This window comes from Branchiostoma lanceolatum, chromosome 10, assembly GCF_035083965.1.
Source record: "Branchiostoma lanceolatum isolate klBraLanc5 chromosome 10, klBraLanc5.hap2, whole genome shotgun sequence".
NCBI lineage: Eukaryota > Metazoa > Chordata > Leptocardii > Amphioxiformes > Branchiostomatidae > Branchiostoma > Branchiostoma lanceolatum.
Window position 1 is genome coordinate 11,453,700 of NC_089731.1, and position 15,600 is coordinate 11,469,299.

At 38.9% G+C, this 15,600-nt stretch overlaps 3 protein-coding genes across 3 annotated transcripts in view; 2 read left to right on the forward strand and 1 right to left on the reverse strand.

Annotated features, from left to right (window-relative positions):
* Positions 1-15,600, forward strand: part of LOC136443214 (uncharacterized) — a 34,076-nt gene that overhangs the window by 1,136 nt on the left and 17,340 nt on the right. The gene's annotated exons all lie outside the window — the stretch shown is intronic.
* Positions 66-3,268, reverse strand: LOC136443711 (uncharacterized). The gene is made up of 4 exons (XM_066441060.1): positions 2,617-3,268; positions 2,140-2,201; positions 1,548-1,794; positions 66-822 (listed from the first exon to the last, which is right to left on the reverse strand). Exons 1-4 carry the CDS (start codon positions 3,095-3,097, stop codon positions 617-619), a joined length of 996 nt encoding a protein of 331 aa, XP_066297157.1. The 5' UTR covers positions 3,098-3,268; the 3' UTR covers positions 66-616.
* LOC136443712 (uncharacterized) lies at positions 3,428-6,075 on the forward strand. The gene is made up of 2 exons (XM_066441061.1): positions 3,428-4,157; positions 4,397-6,075. The coding sequence occupies exons 1-2, from the start codon at positions 3,605-3,607 to the stop codon at positions 4,711-4,713; spliced, it is 870 nt and encodes a 289-aa protein (XP_066297158.1). The 5' UTR covers positions 3,428-3,604; the 3' UTR covers positions 4,714-6,075.

The following is a 15,600-nucleotide window of genomic DNA, read 5'->3' on the forward strand; positions in this document are numbered from 1 at the left end:
CCAGTTAATAAGATGCATTGGTATATGTGCTTGAGTTGGTTATTACAAAGCAAGGTGAGTCATGGTTTCAAATACCTTTACAATAGTATTTTAAATCACAAAGTACATGGGAATATGGATATATCAAACTTACGTGTAGAGGACTAGCACAAAACTACCTTACATGCAAAATCTCCTGCTATTTTGCGGTTCCCAATCGTGCCGATAATATAATATGATATGTATAATTTCACAATGCCGTGGATCTGACGTGTTAGATATATAACTTCATTGAACAACAATTATACAAGGTACAAAGTATCGCATCTACTGTTACATAACTACAGTTCTATAAGGCAAATGTACCTAATGCAAGAGTGTATAGTATGGGATAAGAATTGGCTTTTACAATCATTCGAGGAATTTCTAACGTCCAGTCATTCTTTGAAATAGTTTCCTATGTATATCATGCAGGGGTTATAACATGTCAATATGTACTTCAATTTGCTGTCTAAGTCCATAGATATTTCCTATTCTTTATCAAAATATCTTAATATAGACCAATCAATCAGTAGAAATTATTCGAGGGGAATTCCGAATGAATATCTCATTTCCTATCAAATACAGCGGTCTTGTCCTATTCCCGTCCCAACCAACACATTATAGCCTGTTTCTGTTTGTCATTGAGCTTCTCTGACATGGATATGAAACAGTTCTTGTCAATGAATGTTTTTAGTCGTGGCTGGTCTTTCACCATGGAGTCGTAGAATACGTCTGCATCATACAGTTGGTCGTCCGCAGGGTCGTTACCTCCATATTCTATTATCAGTGTCCGTTTCTTGGCTAGAAATGAGGGGATCATGTTATATTATTGTTTAATTAGATGCTAGTATCCTTAGAATAATTTGAATCATTGATAGACGAAGAAAGGGCTGTAAACAGAAAATGCCATACCTCTAGCGTTCATTTTGCCACAATGAAATCGTTCTACTTAGATTACAAATCCGCGTATTGGTGCTTTCCGTAGAGAAATACATAGATAACCAGGTCCAGTTTCTCATAGGTCAGTCCTCTATCCAAATTTCTTATTCTAAATCCTATCTTACAATGTCTTTATTTACAACCCTAAGTATTAAATGTGTTTGCAAGTACCTTAAAGCGTGTGCTAGCGAAAACCACGTCACAGTGTTTATATTTTGGTGGTCCCATTATTTTCATTTTTCTATTGAACAAAACATCCTGTATAGAGTGGCCATCTGTCTAGTGCATGTTTTTTATGTCACTTTTCGATGTCTGATCACTTTTGATAGGGTTGACTGCATGCAAGAATTAGACTAACTTTATTCCCCTTCCTTGTAACGTTAGCAATGTTTTATCGACTGTCATGATAATTACAGATAGTCTAGCCATGTGTGTCACGCAATTACAGTTACAACAAACACATTGAAATAAAGAGTTATTGGTGAAAACGTAACCCAAAAAGTGATATTGTCAGTATTAGCCCAGATGTGTAAATGGTTAGAAGAGCCAATATTTTCTATAAATGCCTATAAATATAACTCATTCACCTTCTTTAAAATAGTTGTCCGTAAGCGTCAGCTCATCTGGCTCTCCGCATGCGGAAAAAAGGATGTTTCTCTCACTCCTGTCTGCACAGCAGATAGCGTGGGTCACAGACTGTAGATCCTTCTTCTGAATTACCGAACTCGTAATGTGCAGTCTTTCTGTTTCAAAGTCTGTGTCACCAAAGTAATCGTCCAAAAGTTTTTGCACTTTTTCAACTGTTTTACTACCACGCCCGGCGATGCACAGTTTCTACAGAGAAAAAGAAATACCAAATAAGGTGGGTATTTCTCAGTTTATGGCAGTTCATGCCAGTTCACAGATGATACCATTATATATATATATATATATATATATATATATATATATATATATATATTATTATGTATCATACATTACAAAACCTTACTAAACTAAGAATAAATAAATAACGAAGTGTATTTAAAGAAGGGTCGTCTATCTCCTCGATATAGGCAAAGGGTGTTTTCATATCTATTTTTATAGATACATGCTGTGGAAGAACTTTCCCTTTGAAAAATGATATGACTGATTAAATCATGAACCCTGCAAACTCACGTCTATCTATTTAAAACTTACCTGATGAAGTCTTTTTGGATCGTCCAACCAATCTAATATCTCATTGACCCTGCTGGATGTACCTATTTGACGAAAATCATTTTTTTTCATTAGTTGCATCTATTGCATCTTTTTCTTAACGTTAACAAGTACATGTAGCTATCAACAAAGTACAGTTATTTTATGTGGCTTATCAGATAACTCCAAATTCCACCGACTCATAGTAAAAGCCACATCAATGTGCATGGTATTGTTTAAGGACATATGTCACTATGAATAATATTGAAATACGTCAGGAAGACAATACTCGATAAGGCAGTGGAAGCCGCCGATCTAGAAATACAAAGTTACGTAAAAACCAATCATCTAAAGGACCGTCCCATAGATAATCTTTGTAGGAACTTTTTAGGAGAAAATAAAAGAACAAGCTTATTGCTGAGGTGGTGGTATTTTTAGTTTCTATGCCTTACCCATACCGATACAGCAAATAGTTCTTACCCGCTCTTTTCTCTAAGGCCTGCCGTACACTTTTCCGCACATCAACGGAAGATGGGTTGCTGATCACGATCCCTTTCCAGTTTTCACCAACTTCGGACTTAAACTCTTCAAAACGCTTTTGCTCAGTACCGGGAGGTTCTGAGACTATCACTAATACGGCCTTTGTGTGCGAAGTAAATGGTCTCCCTAGCCATCTGACTTTAATACTGTCAATGTCATTTCCATTGAGCAAAAGAACAGAACAATCCACATCGTCGTCTTCGTACAACTCTACTTTACAAAGCTCGCTTCTCTCGTAAAATGATTTTTTTGTAAAAGGAATGCGAACGAATTTCACATTTGTAACATCTGTATCACTGAAAGAGCACAAGTCTGGATACCAACGTTTGAAATACCTTTCAATTTGTTTAAATGGTAGCCGTAGTTCGCCATTGTCACTGGTTACCTTCGGAAAGATTATTTCAACATTGAAAGGTCGCATCCTACTTTCCGGAATGTCCTGATATCATGCCGTCTGAAACCAGAAATGAAAACAGTCGTCCTTTGAGAAAATGTAGGCTGACGTTTTGCAGGACATGCGCGAAGAACACGAAATTGGCTTGTTACGCAGATGACGTACGGAATACATTATGTATAATAAGCAACGATGTTTGATTTTCATGTCGGTACATTTTGCTATATTTTTCTATTGCGCTTGATATCGAAATGTTTTCACTGCGTCTGATGTCGATCTTTTGGGTAAGAAACAAAAGCTATTGCGAGGTTATCTTGAACTCCCGTTTACATAGGTCGTGGTTTTTCTACTGAAAGAATTTGTACAAAATAGCATTTCTCACAACTGTAGTATGCGTTGCTATGTAATTTGCATATCGGGTACATCACGTGATAATAATACGAACAAATGGGTATTTAGGAAAGTGGCTCGTCTTCAGAACATCAGAACACGGTGCTTTGGAAAAGAGAAAGCTTCTGAAGTAAATATCTAAATATGGCAGGGTCCTCATATTCAGAAGAAGATCAGGCCTTGATGGAAGAAGTTAGGGACCTCATCGAGAACACTGAAAGTGAGCTTAATATTCTTATGGTGGGTCGTGTTGGAGGTGGTAAGTCTACCTTGGTAAACTCTGCACACATGGCTGTAGCCCAAAAGTGGAACGAGTTTGCTGTTTCTGGTAAAGGGGCTGCCACCAACAACACGATTTACCTGACTCCAATCCCTATGTTCGAGCGCCGCTACATGAAGACCCCCATAGATGACTACCCTGAAACCATCAAAATGTGGGATTTCGTCGGTATGGAAAACCTCGAGGAGGAATCCTACATAACCCTCATCGGGCTGACGCTGGAAGGACGAGTTCCGGAGGGTACATGTGTTCCCGAGCTTCTTAAACTCAAAACCCAACAGCTGGAGAAAAAATTTCCTACAGTCGATCAAAAACGACGCTTTCACCGTGTCATCATGGTCTGTGAGGCAGACAAGGACATTCCGGAAAACTTGGTCAAAACGGTGGCGAGGTCAGCGAAAACATATGATGGAAGACGTAAGTAGGATTTTCCAATTTAGACTCCATTGAGCATAGATGGAAGGTATGTTTTAATATGTGTTACATGACCTGCATGTTGTGCGGCTTGTTAGAATTATGCCTTTTGATTGTTGAGTTGTTCATGAAAAGTATCACATTGGATAAATAGAATCTTACTACTCTTTGTTGTCATCATGTGTCCAATATCAGTGCCCGGCCTGGATACTTAAACTTTGTGCAACTTTTCTCCTCCACAGAAGTCCCGATATTCGTACTGTTCTCTAAGATGGACAGGCCTGTGGTGCCTGAGGAATATGCCATTCGACGACAAGAAGCTTTGAAGGCCTTCCAGCTTGAAGGGAACTTGGAAAGGCTGTTCGAAACGAGTCTCTACTCTGACTTCAACGAAAACTGCTCCAGACAACGAGATAAGAGGTTCAACCGAAATGAAGAGATAGACAGCGCACTGCTGACTATGTGGCGGGTTTTGCTGAACCCGGCATACAACGTGACCCTACGTTGGTCGGGACGGTCATATGAAGAACCTCCAGCCAGTTGGTGCCATTCGCAGTAAAAGAGAACTACTAACTTTCTTATAAGTCTTGGGTTTTCTTTAAATGTTTTCATGTAAACAGAAGATGTTGAAAAATGACTGATCCTCCGGCCATCCATGCAAGGAATCAACCATCCAACCAGCCAATCAGCCAACCAACTAATTAACCAACCAACCAACCAACAAAGAAACCAATGAATCAATCAATTAACCAACCAACCAACTAACCAACCAACCATAAAAATAACCAACCAACCAACAAACAAACCAACAGCCAGCCAGCCACCGACCAACCAACCAACCAGCCAGCCAGCCAGCCAGCCAGCCAGCCAGCCAGCCAGCCAGCCAGCCACCAACCAACCAACCAACCAACCAGCCAGCCACCAACCAACCAGCCAGCCAGCCAGCCACCAACCAACCAACCAACCAACCAACCAACCAACCAACCAACCAACCATCCAACCAACCCAGCCAGTCAGCCAGCCACCAACCAACCAACCAACCAACCAGCCAGCCACCAACCAACCAGCCAGCCAGCCACCAACCAACCAACTAGCCACCAAACAGCCAACCAACCAACCAACTAACCAGTCAGCCACCAACCAACCAACCAACCAACCAACCAACCAACAAACCGACCAACCAACCAACTGACCAACCAGCCAACCAACCAACCAACTGACCAACCAACAAACCAGCCACCAACCAACCAACAAACCAGCCACCAACCAACCAACCAACCAACCAACAACCAACTAACCAACCAACCAACCAACCAACCAACTATCCATCCTTCTCTACAAGAAACCAACCAACCAACCAAAACCAACCGAACAACCAACCAACCAACCAACCAACCAGCCAATTCAATCAACAAAGAAACAAACAAACAGGGAATCACAAGCAAAGAATTATTAACAAACCAACGACAGCGGATATACATGTAATGGTAATTGTGAAACTGTATATTTTGTGAATACCTTCATAAGGTAAGATTTTAGATTAGAACCTCTTTAAAACTGCACGGACATTTAAAGAAATATATAGAGGGATGAATTGCCAGACAATGTCTTTTAGCTGTAAGGTTTAAAGTGCAAGTAAGTTTGAATGCTGCATTTTTGTAATCTCTATCAACTGCCGAACCGATACTTCAAAGTGATGGAAATGCTATTTGTTACAGGATGATTTACATTAATTGTAAATCCTTGAGCAAATATAACGCATATAGGCTTTGTATAAAACTTTAGAGAAATATACGACCGCTACCATTTTTGGAACTTGACTGATGTATGAAGAGCTGGCACTAACCCTCCAGAACCGCTTGTTCGAGTGTGTGCAGCTTGATGTGACATATTTAATAAAGGTTGTGTGTACAGAACTTAATTGCAGGTTTTGTTCTTTGAATTCATTTAGCACGCCTATTCCTCTGATCATGGGGCGTGCTCCAGGGCTGTTTAGCGTTTACAGTACTCTACATAGAAGTTTTGGTTAACAACTCGCATGGTTTTTTTGTGATCTGTTATGGGACAAAAATCATAATTACACCACCTTACGTTCCAAATGGATTTTGCAATTGTAAGCCAAAATATACGCATTTCTGGAGTGTCTTTCACATTTGCAAGAATAGAAAAACGCCCGACAAGTAACGAAAACCATGTTCAATTCAGTCGAAAAACTTTCAAACATTCAGAAACAGATACTATTTTACCAAGCAAAATAGATTATTTTTTCCTCGAGACGAAAAGTTAATTTATAGTCACGATTAAGATATTATTCAGTCTTAGATTTCAGTCTGTTCCATTTTTATCCGAGGTAAAATGTTTATCATACTCCAGCTTGGACATGTAGTAAGGGTGTAATCACGTGACCAAATGACGTCATTACATGTAAAATGAACCTCGCTTTTTGGGACTAAATTTCAAGGACCGGAACAAAATATCAAAACATTAATAATTTTCGGTGAAAATCGGTTTGTAGGCAAAAGATACCACAGAAATTACAAAATAACAAGTTTAGGTCTATAAGAAGTTATGAGTCTTTTAAGTCCGATTTTGGGGGTAATTTTTGTGTAAAAAACATATTGTTTACTTTCCCAAATCAGCCATTTATTTGTACTACCTATATATAGCTATGGGGTCTTGTGTAATACAATATGTTAATAAGCCAACTCATTCTCTGCATGTTGGGCTTTGAATCAACAAAATCTGTCAACCGTCAATTCTATTAGGAGTTAGAAGGGTTTTAGGAATTGCACCCAATGGCCATGTTATCAAATTTCCGCAACTATTGCAATGCACCATAGGTAATTTTATGAGACTCTTGTCTGCAAATGGCAAAGAAGCAAAGGACAAAATACAAGAATACAAAATACGAAAATAAATAAATAAAGAAAATACCAATTTTTCTCAATTTTTTTGTAGTGCTATTGCTAGATTCATACAAAGAATATTCAAATTGCTGTGTAAATCAGTCGCTTGAGCTTATATTCTTACAATCGTATTCTAAGGCGCGCCTTTCTTAGCATAGAGATTGAACAATTGACAGGTCACTTGAGCTTTATACTTACAGGCGCAGTATTCTAAGGCACCTTCTTAGCATAGAGATTCAACAATTGACATGTGGCATGTGTCTGTCATTTTCTCTCGAACGACGTATATTAATAAGTTTCCTGAAATGTAGCCTTGCAAACATTTTATATATCAGTTACCCTGCTAATAAATTACTTTTAGCTCCTTCCGTGTGTTACAATTTATACGCGCCTTTGTATTATTGTCAATAAAGACTTAATAACAACGTTAACAAGTATCAGCTAAGTTCTCAAATTCCACCACAATAACAACCACAGTAACATGCACAATTCAACATATACCGTAACACATCCAAAACATATTGGTTCCTGTGTCGGTGTTCTATGGACATGGCGCCATGTAAAAGTTATAACAGCTTTTTTCTTCTAGAAATAGAGATAGTCATTGCTTTTGTTCAAAATCCAGTTACTTCCACGGTCTGCAATGTACATATATCATAGGTCAATCTTTTCTTGCTGATTCTATTTTGTACCTGTCCTTTACGCTGGTATCAATGACATCATATTGTATGTTCGAGAGTAGCTAAATTGAGGATACCTTATGATATATCTAGTATTGGTCTTTTGTGAATCGCCCACAGTTCCACATCTTACAAATGAACCAGGGACTTGAAAGTAATAGGACGGTGTTTTCTATCGTCGACTCCATACACGTTTGTCGGGTCCGGTCTGACTTGTGCACACGTCACGTGTGGTGTTCTGTGAACGTGGTAGACCATGCAAAAGTTTGAACAGGTTTTTGTACATCGTGAAATAGCAACTGCTCTCAACCAAATGAAAGTTACAAGCACACTAGCACTGGGCCATTTAAAGCGTCCATTTTTTCTATAATTTTGTGTACGTGTTCTCAACTTAAGGACGTCATATTGTCCATTCACAGGTAGCTTATGAATAATTTAGTGTTGTTCTACTTGTTAGCAATTTGAAGGTATAATCTATTGTGTGTCTCCACCTACATTGGGCGGGTTCGATCTGTATAGTATTCAACTCTGATGATTTATAACACCCAAAGGAAATATAACTAAGTCGGTGTCTGTGAACACCGTATGCTAACAGTTACAGGCTCACAAGTATATACATTTTGTACCATCCTGTACCACATAGTCTTTACATATAAATGTAGAGTAGACTTCTTGTTGTCGTATAATGTATCAGATACCATTGTTGAGCAATCAAGTCATCATTATCCATGCATTATTGGCCAAACTTTTCTTGCATGCTAGAACACAATCATGTTTTGTGTGTGTTAAACTGTCTTATCAGGACATCATATTGTACATTCGCAGGTAACAGTATTGAAAATAGATGATGAAATATCAAGTACTGTTCTTTTATGAAACGCCCACAGCTTCATAAAGGAACCAGAGATTTGGAAGCAATAGGAAGACAATTTCTCTATTGTGTGTCTCCACTCAGGTTGGGCGGGTCCGGTCTGGCTTTTATACAGTTATGTGAAAACACCCAAATGAAAATGAGGTTCCTGTGTCGGTACCGGTGTTCTATGGACATGGCGCCGGCAGACCATGCAATAGTTATCACAGTTTGTTTTGTTTTTTTTCTGGAAAGAGAGATAGTCATTGCATCTGTTCAAAAGCAAGTTTCATGTACCTGCACGATCTGTCATATCTCATAGGCCAAACTATTCTTGCTGATCCTATTTTGTACCTGTCTTAACTATATTATCAATGACATCATGTTGTACTGTTCTTTTGTGAATCGCCCACAGTTCCACAAAGGAACCAGGGACTTGGAAGCAATAGGACGGTGTTTTCTATCGTGGTCTCCGTTCAAGTTGGGCGGCCCGGTCTGGCTTGTATACACGTCAAGTGTTGTGTTCTGTGAATGTTGCAGACCATGCAAAAGTTTGAACAGTATTTTTGTACGTCATGAAATAGTAATTGCTTTCAACCAAATGAACATTTCACGCACACTGTGCCACTTATAGTGGCCAAAACGTTCCTTTCTATCATATTCTGTACGTGTTCTTAACTAAAGGACGTCATGTTGTCTATTCGCAGGTAGCTTTCGTTTGCGAATCGCCCACAGCTATAGAAAGGAACCAGGTAGTTGGAGGCAATTTGAAGGTAGTATCTATTGTGTGTCTCCACCTAGAATGGGTGGGTTCGATCTGTATAGTATTCAACTGTGATGATTTATAACACTCAAAGGTAATATAACTAAGTCGGTGTCTGTGAACACCGTATGCTAACAGTTACAGGCTCACAAGTATATACATTTTGTACCATCCTGTACCACATAGTCTTTACATATAAATGTAGAGTAGACTTCTTGTTGTCGTATAATGTATCAGATACCATTGTTGAGCAATCAAGTCATCATTATCATGCATTATTGGCCAAACTTTTCTTGCATGCTAGAATACAATCATGTTTTGTGTGTGTTAAACTGTCTTATCAGGACATCATATTGTACATTCGCAGGTAACAGTATTGAAAATAGATGATGAAATATCAAGTACTGTTCTTTTATGAAACGCCCACAGCTTCATAAAGGAACCAGAGATTTGGAAGCAATAGGAAGACAATTTCTCTATTGTGTGTCTCCACTCAGGTTGGGCGGGTCCGGTCTGGCTTTTATACAGTTATGTGAAAACACCCAAATGAAAATGAGGTTCCTGTGTCGGTACCGGTGTTCTATGGACATGGCGCCGGCAGACCATGCAATAGTTATCACAGTTTGTTTTGTTTTTTTCTGGAAAGAGAGATAGTCATTGCATCTGTTCAAAAGCAAGTTATATGTACCTGCACGATCTGTCATATTTCATAGGCCAAACTATTCTTGCTGATCCTATTTTGTACCTGTCCTTAACTATATTATCAATGACATCATGTTGTACTGTTCTTTTGTGAATCGCCCACAGTTCCACAAAGGAACCAGGGACTTGGAAGCAATAGGACGGTGTTTTCTATCGTGGTCTCCGTTCAAGTTGGGCGGCCCGGTCTGGCTTGTATACACGTCAAGTGTTGTGTTCTGTGAATGTTGCAGACCATGCAAAAGTTTGAACAGTATTTTTGTACGTCATGAAATAGTAATTGCTTTCAACCAAATGAACATTTCACGCACACTGTGCCACTTATAGTGGCCAAAACGTTCCTTTCTATCATATTCTGTACGTGTTCTTAACTAAAGGACGTCATGTTGTCTATTCGCAGGTAGCTTTCGTTTGCGAATCGCCCACAGCTATAGAAAGGAACCAGGTAGTTGGAGGCAATTTGAAGGTAGTATCTATTGTGTGTCTCCACCTAGAATGGGTGGGTTCGATCTGTATAGTATTCAACTGTGATGATTTATAACACTCAAAGGTAATATAACAACGTCGGTGTCTGTGAACACAGTATGCTAACAGTTAGAGGCACACAAGTGTATACATTTCGTACCATCCTATAGCACATAGTCTTTACATATAAATGTAGAGTAGACTTCTTGTTGTCGCACAATGTATCAGATACCATTGTTGAGCAATCAAGTTATCATTATCATGCATTATTGGCCAAGCCTTTCTTGCATGCTAGAATACAATCATGTTATGTTTGTGTTGAACTGTCGTATCAAGGACACCGTATTGTCCATTTGCAGGTAACTGTATCGAATATAGATCATGAAATATTTAGTAGTGTTCTTTTATGAAACGCCCACAACTTCATAAAGGAACCAGAGTCTTGGAAGCAATAGGAAGACAATTTCTCTATTGTGTGTCTCCACCAAGGTTGGACGGGCTCGGCCTGGCTTTTATACATGTGAAAACACCCACATGAAAATGAGGTTCCTGTGTTGGTGTTCTATGGTAGAGATAGTCATTGATTTCATTCAAAATCCAGTTACTTGCACGCTGTGTTATATATATATATCATAGGTCAAACTATTCTTGCTGATCTATTTTTTCACCTGTCCTTAACTCTGGTATCAATGACGTCATATTGTATGTTCGCGAGTAGCTGTATTTCTAGGGTACATTATGACAAATTAAGTACTGTTCTTTAGTGAATCGCCCAATGTTCCATAATGATTAACAAAGGAACAGGGATTGGAAGCAATAGGACGGTGTTTTCTATCGTGGTCTCCACTCAAACTGGGCGGGTCCGGTCTGACTTGTGTACACGTCACGTGTGGTGTGGTGTTCTGTGAACGTGGCAGACCATGCAAAAGTTTGATCAGGTTTTTGTACATCATGAAATAGCAATTGCTATCTACCAAATGAATATTACACGCACACTGTGCCACTTATAGTGGCCAAAACGTTATTATCTTCGCCGAGTACTATAGTACTCGGGGTAGATTATGTTTTCGGTTGAGCCAGCTGTTTGGTGGGTCTGTATGCATGTCAAGAGCATAACTCAAGAAACCTTTGATGAATCTTTATGATTTTTGGTAGGTGTGTAGTGGTTGTGCAAAGGAAGGTCAACTTCAAAAATGGTTTACCTTGCGTTTTTCAACAGTACTGCAGTGGACTTTTAATTTTTGTGCGTTTGTATGTAGGCCAAAAAGGTGACGGAAACGTTGATGGATCTTCATGATTTTTTGCAGGTGTGTAGATGTTGTAGAAACGGAGGTCAAGTTCAAAAATGGTTCTCCTGGCATTTTCCGTCGGCACTGCAGCGGGCTTTGTGTGGATGTGTATTTTCTTGTGGACAACATAACTCAAGAAGCTGTCGATGGATCTGTATGATATTTAGTGGGTGTGTAGGTTTAAAGAAAGGAAGGTCAAGTTCGATAATGGGCCTTCTAGCGGGTACCTTAGGCACTGCAGCGGAGCTTCAAAATTTAGTGGCATATTTTCTGAAAGTGCTATGGTCATGATTTTTGTGTGGTAGATAGCTTACGCCACAGGAATTAAGTTGTGTAAGTTTGGGCCCCCTAGCGTCTTGTTTGGAACTGCAGTGGGTGTTTTTGTTTTGACCTTCGGACATGAATAACTTGAGAAGGGGTCGACAGATCGTCGTGAAGTTTGGTATGTAGAGAGCTCAGATGGTGTTTTACACAATCAATGACTTATTATGCAAATCAGGAGCTAATCTGCATAACTAGTAAATCCAAGTACCTTTCTCAATGGGCCATGTGACAGTGTTCCCGAAACAGGTCAACAGAGGGCCTTGCCTAGATGTATAAATAAACGAATTGGGCACATAAATAAACAGTTGGGACAGTCTCACTACACTCCAAGCAGATATGTGGGTCCGGTTGGTTTTTAACGTGTTCAGTTTAGCCATTTGTGTCCAACACACGGTTGGAGACATAACGGAAAGGGGACAAAATAGAAAGCCTGACAAAAGCACCTAAAAACATGTCAAAAACCAGCACTCCTCTGCTCAGAGAGTACACTGCACCAAAAGTGCACCACTGCTAGGTATTACCTAGCACCGTATGAACAAGTTACATGTATGTCTTGCAAAATGTGTATGATATGGAGTAAAGATTTAATTTATTCATATATATTGACTTTACCATTTAATCATAACTTTCAATAGTTTTGATGACCAGTTATAACATATATCAGCACACTATACACATATACTAGTCCTGTACCACCTAATGATTTTTATCCCTATCTAGACTGGCCTCATTCTCCCCAAATCGTAACTTTCAAACGGTATGGTGTATGATCAAATTTGCTTGGGGTGATAAGCATGTAAATATTAATCACTCTCCTTAATAAGCCTTGATTATTTGGCGAAGATAATGTGTTCGTGGCATGTTTTCTATCATATTCTGTACGTGTTCCTAACTAAAGGACGTCATGTTGTCTATTCGCAGGTAGCTTTCGTTTGCGAATCGCCCACAGCTATAGAAAGGAACCAAGTAGTTGGAAGCAATTAGAAGTTATTATCTATTGTGTGTCTCCACCTAGATTGGGCGGGAACGATCTGTATAGTATTCAACTGTGATGATTTTTAACACTCGAGGGAAATGTAACTACGTCGGTGTCTGTGAAACACGGTATGCTAAAAGTTAAAGGCACAGAAGTATATAAATTTCGTACCATAATGTACTACATAGTCTTTATATATATATAAATGTAGAGTAGACTTGTTGTTGTCGTATAATGTATCAGATACCATTGTTGAGCAATCAAGTCATCATTATCCATGCATTATTGGCCAAAATTCTCCTGCATGCTAGATCGAACACAATTATGTTTTGCGTGTGTTAAACTGTCTTATCAGGACATCATATTGTGCATTCGCAGGTAACAGTATTGAAAATAGATTGTGAAATATCAAGTACTGTTCATTTATGAAACGCCCACAGCTTGATAAAGGAGCCAGAGACTTGGAAGCAATAGAAAAACAATTCCTCTATTGTGTGTCTCCACTCAGGTTGGGCGGGTCCGGTCTGGCTTTCATTCATGTGAAAACAAATGAAAATGAGGTTCCTCTGTCGGTGTTCTATGGACATGGCGCCGGCAGACCATGCAAAAGTTATAACAGCTTTCTTTTCTAGAAGAATTAGAGATAGTCGTTGCTTTCAAAATCCAGTCTCTTGCACGTTCTGCAATAAACATGTATCATAGGCCAATCTTTTCTTGCTGATTCTATTTTGTACCTGTCCTTAACTCTGGTATCAATGACGTCATATCATATGTTCGTGAGTAGCTGTATTTCTAGGATACCTTATGACAAATTTAGTACTGTTCTTTAGTGAATCGCCAAATCTTCCATAAGTAACAAAGGAACCAGGGACTTGGAAGCAATAGGACGGTGTTTTCTATCGTGGTCTCCGTTCAAGTTGGGCGGTCCGGTCTGGCTTGTGTACACGTTACGTGCGGTGTTCTGTAAACGTGGCAGACTATGCAAAAGTTTGAACAGTTTTTTTGTACATCATGAAATAGTAATTGCTTTCCACCAAATGAACATTACACGCACACTGTGCCGCTTATGGTGACCAGAACGTTTTTTCTATTATATCTTTAACGTGTTCTAAACTCAATAACGTCAAATTGTCCACAGGTAGCATATGAATAATTTAGTATTGTTTGTTTTTTTGCGAATCGCTTACAGCTACACAAAGGAACCAGCGACTTTGAAGCAATTTTAAGGTATTATCTTTTGTGTCTCCACCCAGGTTGGGCGGGTTTCTTCTGCATAGTGTACAGCGTGATGATTTATAACTCCCACAGGAAAAGGAACTAGAGGTTCACGAACACATACCTTCGCCAAGTAATCAATGCTTATTCTGGACAGTGCCTTTATTCAATACTAAAAACACATATGTTATGGTTGATCAGAAATAGTATAGGTGTCTAAACGCTAGAGTGTTGATTTATGTTACAACTGGTCATGAAAAAATTGTAGTATGACTCTTGTAAATATGTGTACGTTGATATCATATGGACCACAAAGGATTTATATTGCACGATGTTGTTAGTTGACAGTAATGATGAAATGGTACAGTAACTGAATATATATATGGATAGGATAAATCTTTATGACATATTATATGTTCGAGGAGGCCTCAAGCACGTTACAACAGTCTCAATCCTCAGATGATGATGATGATGATGATGATGGTTTATTTCATTGAAAAATAATTTAACTTCTTACAATTATCTACAATCAATATGGATGATGGGTACATACTTGTTGTAATATTACAACCTGAATAATAATAATAATTCTAATAATAATGATAATTGCATAATTGATGTCTGTGGATATCTCTATCTCTTCTTCAGATGCATATGTCACATGTTTGAGAGTCATAATATTAAAATGCATCGGTTTTATAAACTTTTCTCATTAATTACACAAATTAGCTCATGATGTGAATAATCAGCATTCAATTATGTATATCATCCACCAAGCTTTCTACATACGATAAATCATGACGATCCGCCAACCCCTTCTCTAGTTATTCGCCTCCAATAGTACATGTAACAACAAAGGCACCCACTGCATTTCCAAACAAGCCGCTAGGGAGCCCAAATTTGCACCACTTATCCCCTGCCCCATGAGCTATTTACTACTTGTAGTCAGAAAGCACGAACCTGGTGTCTCTAGAAAATTTGACCTCAAACTGAAGTGTCTTAGGTACCCGCTAGAAGGCCCATAATCAAACTTGTCCTTCCTCTTCAAAACCATTACCCATGCATCCACTAAATATCATACACAACTATTAACAGGTTATCGAGTTACATACATACAAACACACACACACATAGCCCGCCGCAGTACTGTAGGAAAATGCCAGGTGAACTATTTTCAGAAACGTTAGCAGGTGAGATTACCTGGTTGTGTAAAAAGAATCTCGTATATCCTATATTCTACCAACCTGATGAAATCATTTTTGGACGCGAGGTGAACCTT